The sequence below is a fragment of the Pleurotus ostreatus genome, assembly GCF_014466165.1.
Source record: "Pleurotus ostreatus strain PC9 chromosome Unknown scaffold_11, whole genome shotgun sequence".
Lineage (NCBI taxonomy): Eukaryota > Fungi > Basidiomycota > Agaricomycetes > Agaricales > Pleurotaceae > Pleurotus > Pleurotus ostreatus.
The window spans coordinates 863280-878576 of NW_023503166.1; the positions used below are offsets into that span (position 1 = coordinate 863280).

At 50.0% G+C, this 15297-nt stretch overlaps 6 protein-coding genes across 6 annotated transcripts; 3 read left to right on the forward strand and 3 right to left on the reverse strand.

The window, feature by feature from the left end:
* Positions 1-150: 150 nt before the first annotated feature.
* Positions 151-2530, reverse strand: TOM70 (TOM (translocase of outer membrane) complex component; the record flags this gene model as incomplete). The annotated part of the gene is made up of 12 exons (XM_036772231.1): positions 151-234; positions 290-542; positions 594-674; positions 732-927; positions 977-1176; positions 1232-1412; positions 1466-1529; positions 1581-1690; positions 1751-1891; positions 1942-2089; positions 2142-2188; positions 2242-2530. The coding sequence occupies 12 exons, from the start codon at positions 2528-2530 to the stop codon at positions 151-153; spliced, it is 1794 nt and encodes a 597-aa protein (XP_036625877.1).
* Positions 2531-3807: 1277 nt separating this feature from the next.
* Positions 3808-5114, forward strand: DST1 (RNA polymerase II elongation factor; the record flags this gene model as incomplete). The annotated part of the gene is made up of 9 exons (XM_036772232.1): positions 3808-3870; positions 3928-3990; positions 4041-4188; positions 4246-4428; positions 4478-4674; positions 4725-4904; positions 4962-4972; positions 5029-5049; positions 5099-5114. 9 exons carry the CDS (start codon positions 3808-3810, stop codon positions 5112-5114), a joined length of 882 nt encoding a protein of 293 aa, XP_036625878.1.
* Positions 5115-5727: 613 nt separating this feature from the next.
* On the forward strand, positions 5728-7832 carry PC9H_002597 (uncharacterized protein; the record flags this gene model as incomplete). The annotated part of the gene is made up of 9 exons (XM_036772233.1): positions 5728-5770; positions 5824-6048; positions 6124-6198; positions 6291-6421; positions 6477-6525; positions 6577-6732; positions 6797-7021; positions 7089-7612; positions 7665-7832. 9 exons carry the CDS (start codon positions 5728-5730, stop codon positions 7830-7832), a joined length of 1596 nt encoding a protein of 531 aa, XP_036625879.1.
* Positions 7833-8482: 650 nt separating this feature from the next.
* On the forward strand, positions 8483-10404 carry PC9H_002598 (uncharacterized protein; the record flags this gene model as incomplete). The annotated part of the gene is made up of 4 exons (XM_036772234.1): positions 8483-8831; positions 8899-8934; positions 8986-9503; positions 9559-10404. 4 exons carry the CDS (start codon positions 8483-8485, stop codon positions 10402-10404), a joined length of 1749 nt encoding a protein of 582 aa, XP_036625880.1.
* A 556-nt stretch (positions 10405-10960) lies between these two features.
* Positions 10961-12610, reverse strand: PC9H_002599 (uncharacterized protein; the record flags this gene model as incomplete). Its single annotated transcript, XM_036772235.1, has 3 exons — positions 10961-11176; positions 11226-12360; positions 12417-12610. 3 exons carry the CDS (start codon positions 12608-12610, stop codon positions 10961-10963), a joined length of 1545 nt encoding a protein of 514 aa, XP_036625881.1.
* A 403-nt stretch (positions 12611-13013) lies between these two features.
* Positions 13014-15112, reverse strand: PC9H_002600 (uncharacterized protein; the record flags this gene model as incomplete). The annotated part of the gene is made up of 6 exons (XM_036772236.1): positions 13014-13064; positions 13118-13368; positions 13420-13594; positions 13648-13847; positions 13901-14060; positions 14114-15112. 6 exons carry the CDS (start codon positions 15110-15112, stop codon positions 13014-13016), a joined length of 1836 nt encoding a protein of 611 aa, XP_036625882.1.
* Between the last annotated feature and the right edge of the window lie 185 nt (positions 15113-15297).

The following is a 15297-nucleotide window of genomic DNA, read 5'->3' on the forward strand; positions in this document are numbered from 1 at the left end:
ATGCGATCGTATTAAAAACAGTGCGGCGTAATAGAGCAAATAGATAAGTCAGACGTGGGGGCAAGGACAATCCAATAACATACGCCGTAGAATAACCATGCTTTTGAGTGCGGTAGGGGTAAGCAGATGGTGGAATATCCAGCCCGTGCTTCACATCAGACCTTGCGCGATCGAGCTCAACTGCGAGGCAACCTCTGGGTATTCTCTCGCAAACTCCATCTGCGCAGAGGTGGCCTGCCAAAATCAAAAGATCAGCGTCAACTCCTGTATTTCGAACAAGTGCACATACGTATTTGTACTGCAAAGCCGCTTGCAACTCTGGCTCCGTTCGCGCCAGCTCCACCTGTTTGTCCAGAAACTCGATCGCCTGCGGGATCTTGTTCTGCTGCAGGAGAAGCTGCGCTAGTGTTCCGGCGGCGGCATCGCAGTCAGAATCTAGCCGGAGAGCCTCGCGGCAACAGCGCTCAGCAGCACCGATGTCTTGCTTCCACTGGAACAGCGCGAGACCTTTGTTAACCAACGGAAGGACATTCGTGGGTGACCTGAGCAAGCATGAGCACCTAGCAAATAAAGAGAAAAGAAGAAAAGCTGACTTGGTCATCTCAACTGCTATTGCCTCGTCAAACTTCTCTATGGCTTCCTGCGGCCGTTGCTGGTCCAATAGCAGTTCACCACTACGCCCAACAGCAATAAGCTCGCTTGCCCGCATGCTGCAATCACAGTCGACTTACTAGTAGTTCAATGGCTCACTGCGATCCGGGAACGCCTGCAGCGTCCGCCTGAATGTCGCCATACTCTTCCCAATCTGATCAGCCTTGTATTGCGCAACAGCCAGCTGAATGTGGCTGAACACGAAGGTGTCGTCCAGCGTCATCGACTTGGTATAGTCATCCGCGGCCTCTTGGAACTGGTTCATTATGAATAGAACTACCCCAAGAGTCAGCGCACACGTCATCAGAGAATACAGCGTATTCACCTTGTCCGCGGTGGTAGTAGATGTCGGGGTCGTTGGGATTCTGCGCGATTGCCTGCTCGAAGTGTTCGAATGCGAGCGTCGGGTTGCCCTGCTCCATATGGACGCTCGCGAGCTTGACTATGCTCTGCGTATATGACGGGATCAGTGCGATGGACTCGTTGAAGTCTGCCTTCGCGCCATCGACGTCGCTCATGACGAACCTACCAAACATACATATTAGCATCCTCGCATTGGCACTTGCGCTATGGCACATACTTGAAAGTCCCCCTGAGGTTCAGCGCCTCTGCCTTGCCGGCGTCCCATGAGATGCCCTGGTCGAGTGCCTCGTTCACGAAGGACATGGCGTGGTGGTAGTCACCGGCTTGCAAAGCCTGGAGGGCAAGCAATAGAGTTTCGTCGCCCGTCGTGGGGTTCTCCGGGAGAGTGGGTAGAGGACCTGCGCGGGGATGTTATAGATCCAGCGGTACCATGCGAAGATATTCGACTTACGAGGTCGGAAGGCAGCAAAGTACGCGGATATGAAGGTTAGTGAAGGGAGGCGGGGTTCACGGGTCTAACACCCGGTGAGTCATAGCACAATTTCAAACAAAATTGGCAGACGAACAGTAAGGATCTCTTTGGCTTTCTCCGCAGAGTACAACTTCAGAATACGCTCGACGGCCTGCACAGTTTCTTGCTTTGAGAACTTTTCCAGTATACTCGTCGCCGTGAAATCTTTAGATGGAGAAATGAGTTGCATCTGACGTAGTTTCGTAATGCGGGAAGGAAGATTACCTCGCAAAGCTTGGTCGTATCTCTGTAGCTTCTCCGCTACGCCTGCCCGTCGGTTCAACGCTTTTATGTACTGCCTGTCGAGCGAGAGCGCAGAATCGCAGTCCTGGAGAGCCTGTTCAAGCCTTCCGAGATTTACGTAGCCTGTATGTCAACCCATCAGCGCCGAACGTCCGCGACTGCAAGCAACTCACATGCAGCACGATTGCTGTAGAACACGGGTTCGCCGTGTGGTGCAACTTCGATTGCCCGTGTGTAGAACCGCTCAGCAACGGAGAAGTTGCGCTCGCCGTACGCCTTGTTGCCCTTTTCCTTGAACGATTTTGCTATGCGTGTGCGTTCCTGTTATATCATCAGACTTGGCTTCGTCGACAGCATGATACCACGGTCGTACCTCTTCCGGCATAGCCAATATAGCCTCCGCAGTCAGAGTCTCATCATCTAACGGCGACGATATGTACTTGAATCATGCGAATGTGAACAAAGGTGAATACCTGTCTCGTCTGCAATCTTTGCGGATTTGTCCTCCAGTATCGGCGAGTCTTTGGTGCTTTTGGCTGACTTTTTCTTCTTTCCACCCTTCTTCTTGTCCTTTTTGCCCTCGCCCTTCTCTGGGTCTCCGGCGCGCCTTCGTTCGGATGAGGTGGAAGCATAGTAGACAGTAGCACCGCCAACAGCGACAGCCGCCGCCGCCCCAATCAATATCGCGCGCTTGTTGTCGAGGAAGAAGTTCTGGACGCGCTCTATGACAGTGTCGGTGGGCATTTCCGACTGCGACGGCATTTTGAAGGAAAAGACGAGCAGGACAGTGTAACTTTTGTCGAGAACGCCGGAACGCGACGCAGACGGCAAATGGTGAGTGACCGTGGGAGATGAAGCGCTTACATCCGAGCCGGACCCCCCTGACGAGCTCCTAAGCGTTGTTTGTACTTGCTTCTTTCTCAGGCTGAAGAGCTTTCCCGTCCGCTACGACTATCGTCTCTGCGTCGTACAGTCGCGGACAATCAAACACAGCAACTTTTCGTCATCAGTTCCATGTGCTGCCAAATGCATCCATATCCCCCATAGAGTGTAAAGACATCATATTATGGACCAAATGAATAGATTTGTACGATAGGATTTTCCGTTTTCAAGGTTTTGAGAATCAAACGCGGAAAATTTTGGCGGATCCCCAAAAAAGGCCAATAAAATCCCGAAAAAATCAGAAATCAACTCCTTTTCGTTGGTGGATACCGCAGCCGAAAGGGCGCATCAATTGGTACGTTGGTTGGCGCTAAAAAAATTATTACTTTTCGTTGAAGATGGCAGGTAAACGTCGCCGCAAAGCAGTAAATCGGAACATAAGTGGCCTCCGCGGCCAAAGAGGAGAGACAGTATCAGACGATGCGCAACCAGCTACTCAAGAACCCTTCACCCCAGCCATCACCAGTGATCCGGAGCCCGCCAACGTGCCAATAGAAGCCGAAAGGGTGAATGACAGCGAAATATAGACAAAACTAACTAATATATACAGTATTGGGGGTGGTGTAAATACCGTTACCGTCAGATACCCAAACGGACATTTGAAGACGCAAAGCAAGCTGCCCTTCAGTGTTTAAATTCCTGCCCTACGGATGTAATCCGGCGGTTCGCTAATCGTTCCTGGAGGTTTATGGACGCATATCGAAAGGGTCTATCCGGGAATGCGGTTGCTTGGGCTGTGAAAAAGCAGAAGGGACATCGGACGGTGTCGCAAAGGGCAATGCTATCTATTGAAGCGGTCCTAAATTAGTAGTTTAGCGCCTATATAATGTCGTTCAAACTCACCAAAATTTTGGCGGATCCTTATTTGTCGTGGGAAAAACTTCGGAGATGTGTTTTTTGACGTATTTTCCTCTTCTGAGTCTGATCCTGCCCTCAGATTTGCCTCAAATGTGTTCGATCGTGAGATACCAAAGTTGCTGTGTTTGATTGTCCGCGACTGTACCTACATACTACTTTACTGTTGTTTGAGGGTCGGAAGAGAGCGCAAAACCGTCGTTACACCTGTAAACGTAGATAGGTTGAGGTGACCAGCGCCAATGTCTGACCCAGTAGAATTGAAGAAACTGGTAAAACAGCTACAAAGCGCAACAACCGAGCAGGTGAGCCTATGGTCAGCCCGTTCATTGTGTGTTCAGCACTGACGCTTCGTGTTACAGGAGATTGTCGACATCCTCCAGACGCTAAAAAAAGAATTCCAGGTCAATGAAGCCATCTTGAGGGTGCGTACTGTCTGACACGGGCGCGCCACGTTCTGACAGTCACTTGACAGGAAAGCAAAGCCGGGTTAGCAGTCGGGAAACTACGCACGCATGCAAAAAAGGAGGTGGCCGATGCAGCGAAAGAGCTCGTGAAGAAGTGGAAAACAGAGGTCGAGCGAGCAAAGGCCGGTGGCACCCACCCTGCGAAAGCGGCGCCAGGTGCGTAGTGTCTTCGCCCTTCGCCTCGCAGCGACAGCGTCGCTGAGGGAGATGCAGCCCGCAAAGCCTCGATCGTCAGTGGTCCATCAACACCGATAACGCCTACTGCACCCAGTGGCGGCAAACCCGAAGTTCGAACTGCAAAGAAAGATGGGGTATCAATGAATCACACAGGAGACACTACGCGAGACAAGTGCATGGAACTCGTCTACGATTCTTTGGCCGTAGACTCTGGATCACGTACGCACATTCACGTCTCTGAGCCCTCTCGCCGCTCATTTGTTACCAGCTTCGGAGCAGCTGTTTGACCGCGCTAGAGCCATCGAGAAGGCAGTTTATACTGAACACGGGTCCACAAACGCAGCGTACAAGGCGAAGATACGCACGCTATTTGTGAACCTGAAGGATAAGAACAACCCAAGCTTGCGGGGGAACGTTGTCAGTGGCGAGCTGCCTGTTGAACGCTTCACGAAGATGTCCAGTCAGGTAATTCGTCTTATGTCGAGAGAAGAGGCTGGCGCTGAGACGTAATTCAGGAAATGGCGTCAGAAGAACGAAAGGCTGCTGACAGCAAAATCCGCGAGGACAATCTCTTCGCTTCTTTGGGCGCTGGGGAGCAGCAAGCAGAAACGGATGCCTTCCAATGTGGCCGATGCAAGCAAAGAAAATGTCGTTACCGTCAGGCACAAACTCGCAGTGCTGATGAACCTATGACCGTGAGTTTCATGTTTTTTTTTTCGATCCTGGCACCAGACACTCACCTTGCTTTACAGACATTCGTTACGTTAGTATCCTTCTGCTCATCCCCCGCGTGTAACGCTAACATGTGTCTCTCCGCAGATGCACTGTTTGCAACAACAGGTACGTAGACTCGGTGCGTTTCAAGCCACAATCACTCACCCCTACACAGATGGAAATTCTCTTAAACCGATCTTTGACCCTTTGCCTACACCCTCCACCCCTCCAGTATACCATCGCACTCAAACATTACTTCACCTTGTCCATTCAGCGAGACTTAAGTCACCGCGCCTTCTCTTTGTAAAATCGCCTTTAAAAGCCAACGAGATCACATTGTATTTATCCACCTTGCCACCTTTTCTAGCTTTGTCGCCGATTCGTCGTCCTATGCACCCGTTGACACTAAATTTCCGCTAATCTCCTTTAAAGTTTGTCGTCACTGATATACATACTTCCCTTCTCGAATTCAAGTTGGTAAATGCTGTTGACCACGTCATACGTCGCATACTCTTTTCAACGTACCCTCGAGCTCTGTCAAGGTTTGCCCCCCGATGCACACCGCAGGTACGTCCGAGGTTCACATCGGTCTCCCATGTAACATCACGAAGAGTCGGCTACTAAGTGTGGCAGTGGGTATGTATAACACCATCTACTTCTTCCGTTGATTGATGGAAGTAGGTCAGTAGACATGAAGCGGCCGAAAGCGGTCCGTCTGGCGGAGCGACGTGTCGATAACACACCACATAAGTAATACTGACTGCCATGATGTTGAAGATATACCCGCCATCCGAATATCCTGTAATGAAATCCCTGGTGTCGTGGCTACTCGTCACCCTCTGCATATGTAGGTCGTTAACTTGCCGAAGAACGTAGCACTCACTTACTCGCTCGCTCTAGTGGCGAAGCACGCCCTGGGAAACTCAAATCCCATCCTTCCTGGCTGGAACCCCGATCCCACAATCCTACGAGTTGATGATGACTATTTTATCTCGACTTCGACGTTCGAGTACTTTCCTGGGCACCCCATTTATCACAGCAAGAATCTAGTGGATTGGACTCTCGTTGGACATGCCTTGAATAGGCCGTCGCAGTTGCCCTTGTACGGGACTCCTTCTGATGCTGGTGCGCTCCTAAATTTGCTACGACCTGATTTGGGGTGCATCCAATCTAACTGGAAGAACTATTATATTGCTGAAGGTTTGTGGGCACCAGGTCTGCGTCACCATGACGGAGTATTCTACCTCACGTCTACAGCTAGATATGTCTATAGTTGTAAGTGATCTCACCCTCAAAAGCACGATCCCACCGTCTGCCTTCCTCATGAACGCGTTAGCTTTGGTCGTGCTATGCTGATGTCCTCCAAGCAGAGCTGCGCCTCTTTCCTAGATCATTCTACGTCACCACCCGCGATATCTTCTCAAACAACTGGAGTGATCCTGTGTATTTCGATGCTTTGGGATATGATGCGGACCTATTTTGGGACGTAAACGGTGATGTTAGTCAAGCATCGATATACCAACGACCACAAACTTGACCAAACCCTGAACTAGGTCTATAACACTTGGTCAGGCATCAACAACGCCGTAGACAAAATATACGGTCGGTTCTTTCCCCCCATACTTATGCTGACTACGAATTCATGATCTGTAGGAATATGGCAAAACAAAATTGATCTGTCAACAGGAAACTCACTGACGGAGGCAAAGTTGATATTCAACGGGACACTGCCAAATGATTCAGCCGCTCGTCCCGAAGGACCTCATATCTATCACATTAATGGGACTTACTATCTCCTCATTGCAGAAGGTAAGCCTTGCCTTCTAACATCATCACCAACTGTGTCTTACTTATGGTCCAATGTCCACTTTAGGGGGCACAGACGTCCATCATCGAGCGACCATTCAACGGGGCCCATCACCCTCTGGGCCCTGGGAGAACAATCCAGACAACCCGATTTTGTTCAACGGCGCCGACTTAAACAATAGCGTGCAAAATACAGGACATGCAGACATTGTGAAAGGTGCAGATGGCCGATGGTGGGGAGTTTCCCTCGGTGTACGTCCACAAAATGGCAATATGAGTCACATACAGCTAGGTCAGTGTTGATTGTCCGGTATGAAAACTTGAAAGGTTGAGCCTTGTCCGCGATTACGTTTTGACAGGAAGGGAAACATTCCTCTTCCCCGTAACCTGGGAGAATGGATGGCCTGTCTTTAACAATGGCAAGCCCATCACAGAGGAGCTGGATGTCCATCGCGCGCCTCAAACTGATTGTTCTAAAGCCAGCTTTGTCCGTACTTTCACTTCCACTCACTCCCTTGACCCAACCTTCTACTTCCTCCGCACCCCATACAAACCCTTTTACTCCCTATCTGCCCGCCCAGGCTTCCTTCGCCTCTTCGCAAACTCGTATGCACCAGGTGACAGAGACTCGCCTGCAATGATACTTCGCAAACAATCGAGTTATTCGGAAAGATTCGAAGTGCAGATGGACTTCACTCCGGGGACGGCGTTGAATGAGGCGGGCGTGACTGTGTTTTATGGAGATTTGTTACACAGTGAAATGGGAGTAATGGGAGACGGCGGCGCGACTAGCGCAGGACGGAGGATCATTGTGCGCACGGCTGTCCAGGCGGAGCAAGTGGGTCCTTGGGCTCTGACAACCACCAATGCGACAATCATCACGGTAAGGAGGTTCAAATGGAGGTAGCAACTTACCTAACTGAATGGCATGTTAGACTGAGTATTTTCCTTTGCAAACGAAGGGCGTTTCGATAAAACTCAAGGTGCTCACTTCGCCGACATCATACATCTTCGGATACTCAGAGAGCAACAATTCGAGCTCGAACTTCTCATTCATTAAAAAAATTGATGCCTCTACGCTTTCGCTCCCAACTGCTGGGTAAGGAATCTCTTCACTAAAACGTAGTTTGCTTCATATTGTGTCATTTAGGGGATTCTTTTTCAAGGGGACTTCGCTCGGAATCTATAACACAGGGAATGGAAAGCCGAGTCTTGCTCCAGCAGATTTCTCCTACTGGCACCAGACTCCGTCGGTCACTTGAATGGGTTGATTGGTAACACGAATGTGAATGGTCTGAAAGGTGTGCGGTTTGAAAGGGTTTTAGTCAAGTTGCAGTAAATGGAAGCTCTCGCAAAGAATTGACTGGAGTGATTGCAGCCTGTTATCCTATCTAAAACAAACCTCCGTTAAAATTGCCGTCCCGCATCTTGCATCAGAACCACTATGTTGCCATACCCGACGGAAGTGGCCATGTCCTTTCCCAACGCCCCCATACTTGTCAACTGTCTGGTTTCTGGTGATGATCCCAGAACAGCATTCACTATAGAAATCTCTGGATTTGGGTATGCTTCAGCTGTTGTAAAAATAGAGCGTAAAGTGAGACCAGCTCTAAAAATGTCGTTATCATAGTTCTTGTACAAAGCGGCCCGATAAAGTTGGGTATGCCCTTTGTTCACGTGCCTCCCACCTAGCGCCGGATATCCAAGCTTCAAATTCGAGTTGGCCACACGATCGATTTCTCGTCCAAAGATCATGTCGAGCGCGAAACGCAGAAGAGAAAGTGATGGGACTACGGCGTCTTCTAGTCTATCCACAGCCGAATCTCCTGAAGTGCTTACAGACCAACACGCGGTGATCCGTGCCTGGCTGGAGGACACCAACGAGGGCCGTCTCTTCTCTCAGATCTTAGAATTCGCACTACAGACGGGGACGTCAAGTACTTACCTCCATCTCAAGAGCTTCTTGGCCGAGCACACGCCGGAGGATGTTCGTAACATATTACTGGGCTCAGATGGACGCAGGGTTCTGCGAAGTATCGAAGACCTGCAAGCAAAGAGGGACTTGAACCGAACAGACCTTGTTCTGGAAATGCTCCATGAACGTGAGTGCCACTTTGTCTACTCCAGGGCGACTTACGGGCTGACTGCCTTCTGGATCGTGGCAACCAGCCGTCCCCACTTTTGACGAGACCATTGATGAAAAAGGTATCTCCACCAATGGACCTAGCCCCAGTCTCTAGATATTGATGAAACTAGCCTTCCGAACCGCTGTAGAAGACGCAAGAGTGGCTGATAGCCCATCTACAATTGCGAACAGTGTTTCCAAGTTCCAAGACGAACAGAAAAAACATCCGACCTACAACGGGCGGCCGAACTCGCGCATTGGTCCGCCTATCACTATCTATAACCGTACATTTGCCATTATTCGCGATAGGCTCAAGGATCTGTCGAAGGAAGCCCTTGCGCCTGACTTGGTCGTTGACACCTCCCACCTCTTCGATGCCGCAGCCGTCATCTATGACAAGGAGAATAGGCGGGAAGATGCCATATATCCGATCCTTCAAAGATTGTTCAAGGTGCCGCTCGAGCGCAAAATTAAGGCATCATTCGGTAGTGGGACGGCCGCTGAGAGCGACGCCGCATTCATCTTTGAACTAGAAGATGGGTCCAAAGCGATCATTGCCCACGCCGAACATAAGGACGAACTGGGCCTCGCTGGCCAAAGTGGTGTACAGGGTCCTCTCACTCTGAGAAAGCACTTAGCTACTACCAACGTACATGCTCGTGGCTTTCGTTCCTCCCTCACAAAGACTAACTAGAACTGCTCAGTACATCAAACTACGCAACTCGTCACATTGCCCCTGTCTGCTCGTTTCTACCGCCGGCCCCTACGTATGCTTTGCTGGCTCTATCCAGGTCGATGTATTCTCTACCCAGCAATTTACCGACTACATCTGTCTTGGAACGGATGACCTGCACCGTCAAGAACAAGTCGAGGAGGTCTCGAAGATATTTGGCATCTTCCGAGATGCGTTGAATGACTTGAAGGCATATTACAGCAGTCTCACCCTCTCGGACACGCCGTCGCCTGCCCGCCTATACCCGTCGCCGATGTACAAAACACATCCACCTGCACCAATTCAGTTTGTTGAACGCTTGCGATTTCCTGGTTGGAACGATGAGTCCTACCATTGTTCACTGTTCAAAGCCAAGCTTGGCGACGAGCCTGTCGTCGTCAAGTTTTGCCAAACCTACGGCGAAGAAGCCCACAACATCGTTGCAGCCGCAGGTCTTGCTCCTCGCCTCCGCTTTGTTGGAGCACTGTGCGGTGGGGGCAAGATGGTTGTGATGGATGACGCCAAAGGCGAACCCGCCTCGGTCGTGTTTCGAGGCCTGCAGGCGCTGCCCCCGACTGTCATGAGCGATCTGCAATTCGCAATTCATACACTCCATGCAAAGGATCTTGTTTACGGCGACCTACGGGCCCCCAATATCATTGTACGCCAGGAGGGTCCACTTTGGCGGGCGTCTTTAGTTGATTTCGACTGGTCGGGCCCGGCGGGCACTGTTTGCTATCCATCCAACCTCAATACCTCAGCCTTCTGGGGCATCGGCGCTGGACCATGTCTCCCGATCCTGAAGGAACATGATTTGGGTATGCTTCAGCTGTTGTAAAAATGTCGTGATCATAGTTCTTGTACAAAACGGTCCGATAAAGTTGGATACTCTCGGGTATGCCCTTTGTTCACGTGCCTCCCACCTAGCGGCGGATCTCTTCAAATTGAGCTCGTCATACTAGGCTCGTAAACCAGCGCTCTATCGAGATTATGATAAGTCGAGTAATCTGAGAATAGATCCAACAGCTCTCGAGGAAAGCCGGTGAGGAGGAGTTTCCGGACCTGTACCACATCCTCTGTGATGGGGTAGCGCGGGGGCATCTTGGTCGTTAGCCTTTGCCAGAGCCCCCTGAGGCCTGAGGCTTGAGTACTTGAGTACTGAGTACATGCAGAGGCGGGCTACTGACTTTTAATATTTTAATGTCACGAGTCCAAACCTTCACTCAAGTCTTCTCCTGTGCGAGTTAGCGTCGGACCGAAGGCATTGTAAGTATTTAGGTAGCGTTGATGCCTGATTTGAACGTTGTTATACGTGACAATAGCAACTTCAATACGAACAAGTCCATATTTACATGCGATGGCAGCGGGCAAGATTGAGATTTGTATTGACTACACTAATGAGGGGTCATTCCGTGATAGCCGGTAGCCTTCAAAGACTTTCCATTCACCGTGGAAAGTTTAAACGTGGCATCGGCAACGGAATGTAGGATATGTCTAACATACTCCTCGCTGTATGAACGAGACTCGAGACTGAGCTTTGAAAGAGACCAGCCACGGTAACGACCGGCTCTCATAGTGTTGGTAAATCTTTGGAATGGCCAGGAGTGTCCCTAATGATGTTGTGAGTAAATGGAATTACCAGTAAGTCCTAGCACTCACAGTATTGATATCGAAGTTGACAAATTCGCCTTGATTATTAAGGCGCGTGCTAAGAACTTCGTCAAATACTATGCTGAGAGATTCCAAAGTTGGGAGTTCCTTGAAAAGAAGGTCCAGCACAGCGGGGCTGAGTGAATCAACTTCGAGTCCGAGCGATACAACGGGAGTTGGTCCAAGAGTTGAACCCAATTGCCTGATTTGCGGTAAATCCAAATGACACTTTTCCACGCGTAGGCACTTCAACGTGTCCTTTGACCGTTCAATCAAGGAGTATACGAACTTGAGGTCATGCGGAGGATCAACGATTGTTAGACTTCGCAGATTGGAGAATATTTGAGGATCTAATTCCAACTGGCTTGTGAACACGCCCCACGGACAATCGGACGAAGATGACGGATGTAGCGTGACACTAGTAAGTTGAGAGGAATTATCACGGAGGAATTGAATAAGGGTGTTTGGCTCTGATGGCTTTTTATCATCGAAGTCCAGTTGAAGAGATAACTGGTGTAGATGCGGGAAGACGTCGAGGGCGTCGAGGAAGGTGGAATAATCTACCCCACGAGCGGCATTTATAGAGAAGGACCGAAGGGTAGGGTGCAGTGCATTGACAAAAGGTGCCAACCGATTGGCCAGGAACTTCTGATCCGAATGGCGCTGAGTCGGCGAGCTGTCGGGGTGGAACCTTAGGATGACAGAGAGGTCTTCGATGCATTTGAGTTGGAAGGTCGTGTTGACTAGTGTTTGTAGTTCGTAGACTCTACTGCATTCGAGCACCAGTTTGCGTACGCATTGCGAGAGGGTCTTCTGTAACACGCGGATGAGAGGTTCTGCAGTCGCTGGCGCTTGGGTGGAGTTAAAAGTACACGTCTGAATATTGACCATGTTAGACAACGCCGTTTCCATCATTTCTCTGCCATTACAGGGCTTTCTGGCTTCGATTTTCATCTTCAACTTTTCGACTTGCATTGTTGTCTCCGGCTTCCCCTTTCCAAGCCCTTCTTTGACCCGGTCTATGTAGTGAGACGAGAGGTTCGCGATAATGGTCTTCGCTCCATCCGACGGGGTGCCGTAAAGCGCTATCAATACGGGTGCAGCAACATGCAATGTTCGAACTCGTAATGCGAGTGCCGGATTACTGGGATGAAGTAGGATTAGGATCAATTGCCGCTCCTATAATGTGAACCAATTTACCAAGACATGCAGATCAGCGTCTTCACTACGTCTTCGTCGAACTTTTGCCAATCGATCTCCCTGTATAGCCTATCCATAGCGGTATCGTAGAACGCACGATGTGCCGACATTATTCGGCGAAGCTGCTTGTCTTTGAGGTAACAGGAGATCTGTTTCCATATTTCGTACGGTAGAGGGTTGGCTGTTTCTTCCATGGCAGTAGAGCTGGGGACGAGATGCAAACTGGCAGAAACGTGCTTTTGTCAAATGCGTCCAGGGGCAGGGGTCAGTCGGGGCGGTGTCTACGGACAGGAGTGTTCTCGTTCAAAGCGATGCCCTTTCCGCTTGGAATGCCAGTCCAAGCCATGGCCGCGGGTTATATGTCCAAATGAGCGAACAGCCTTGCTCTGGCGAACACCAGTAAGGTACAACTTCGCTAGGTTGACGGACAGGGGCTGTTGATGGGCTTCGTCGCCACACGACATCAGAGCCATCAGTTTGCCGAACGCTGCCTCTCTTTCCCGGCAACATTCTCTTTGATTTCAGCACGATTCTCTACAAAGCAGACGACGCATGTGGTTCTGATAGGCGAAGCGGAAGAGTGATGCGGTCAAAGCCTCAGCGACTATCCATGCGTGCTAACCACTCCCGTGTTAGTCGTAGTGAATCCTAAGGGCAGAGATGTAAGTGGCTTAGCTGAAGGAAAAGGAGCAATGACGAACATCAGTAATTTCGGTGACAGCTTGAATATCTAGTACTACCCCTTCCAACGTTCGCGTGGCTTTCCCTCTCCGAGCAGAGATGATCCCTTGCATATGCGTAGCATGCGTTTGCTTCTTGTTTTTGCCGGACCTACAAGTCTCCCCTTTCCAACCTTCAACAAATTCGTACCGAAGCTCTAGTGTTGAAATCAAGGCTTCTATCAAAGCAGCGACGGTGAGAAGGGAAAGGCGGTAGCGAAGCACGTCTGGTTCTATATGGCAGTTCCGACAGTTATCTCGAAAGAGCGCGGTGGACAACATACGAAGAAGAGCCTCGTATAAACATTCCCAAGTCAACTTTTGTGCATACGTCCACCCGCCCGTGAAATCGAGTACCTGACGAAGGGACGGAAGTGCCATCCACAGCTGATCGAGAAGTAGTTGAGGGCTGCTGCCTAGTTGGAATGAAAATGCCGAAAGCAAGTCCCTCTGGGATGCCTGATTCCGGACTTTGAGAGAATGCGTTACGACAAACAAAGATACATACATACTTCAAGATCGTCAAAGGACATCTCATGGGGAGCGAGTCGCTCATATTCAGTAGACATGATGGGATGCAAAGGCCACAATGTATCGAGGTGAAGCTTTGGGTATAGGTTAGAGATGGCAAGATACTGAGGCGTTGAATTGACCTTAACACTTAAAGCAAGGCTCGCAACGGCAGCGTCAAAAATGACCAGCTCTAGTGCCGCTACAAGACATCGATGCCAAAAGCTGGCAGATAGAGTATCGTTGTAGACACACCTTGGGACTCGGGAATATTTGCGGGTTCAGCCTCTACTTCTACAAGAGAGAAATATCGTAGGAAGAGATAACCAGCGTGGAATCGAGTTTCCGGAGAATAAATTAACTGGTCGCGCAAATTCCGCGAAAACGGTCTTGAACTGCAAACATCGGTTGAGGCCTATCAGAAAATAACGTATTCAGACAATAACCAGTTAAGCCGCGAAAAGTTACATGGAAGATCCAATCCAACGCTCGCAGCCTGGCGTCAGAGCCAATGCCTAACCTTTGCGCCCAATCCAATCGTGTCTGCAAAATGTCGTTATAGCATGGAAGCAAGCCGTCTTGATCTCTAATACGGTGCTCGCTGTCTAAAAAGCGCGAAATTCGTAGTTTAGCTTCCGCTTCTTGGGAGAGTGGTAGGCGAGCAAAATGATCGAGGGGAGGAGCAATGATGGGAACCTTGCTCCTGATTTTCGGTACGTCTTTAGCAGGTGCTTGTGGTACTTGGGGGTCCCGTACAGTGAAACCGTTGTGTAAGCAACTTGAACCAAGTGATAAAGCTCTCCTGAAGCTCGCAGGCCGATGGGCAAACGAAATGTCACAGCTTGATGAATTAGCCTTGGGTTTCTTGGGGATATCTCGACAATCTATCACGTCGTTTGGTCGGTCTCGCTTCCCATTTTTGGTAGAATCAGAGCTTTCCGACAAGTGCTTGCGGAGCTGGCCCGACGTAGGAGAATTCAAAGGAGAGTGATACGGGCTACCAGGCGCAAAGATGGGAGTAGAGAGATCCGAATCAGAAGATTCGGGATCATTTGAAGACAGTTCGATTCCAGTGAGAGGTGCATTCACGGTTTCAGATGGTAGTAGAGCAGTCTCGTGCCGAAAAGAACCATCCTGGCAGTCATCCTGACCGTGTCTGAGCGCATATAATGACAGATTTCGATGTAGGATAACGTGTTGCTTGAGACCTGGATCATCTTGAGGGAAGACGATGGATTCAGAGGTATTGTTGGAAACTTCCCGCGGATAACTGCAGTCGTCGCCGGCTACATGCTTGACGGCGTGGATATTTTCGTGTTTTAGACGCATTTCCCATTGACATTCTGCATCGAGGTCAGGGCTGCTTGAGGGGGGAGGAAGAGACGCGTCGTCCCAGAGGGAAGACGATACACTTTCTTCGGAACTGATGGGTGATGGGCGGCCAGGTGAGGAATGAGGGGACGGCATGGTGGTAAGAGATTGAGCTGTCCAGGCGCTGCAAGCGCTTGCTGCCACCTTTCCCTACGGACGTAAGGGGCACCCCTAATCAAATCGATTCAGGTGAGATATAGCCAGAACCAGTCCACGTTAAGTAAGCAGTACTGTACAAAGCATTTTACTACAACTACAGGCAGGAAATCTTATATAGTGAT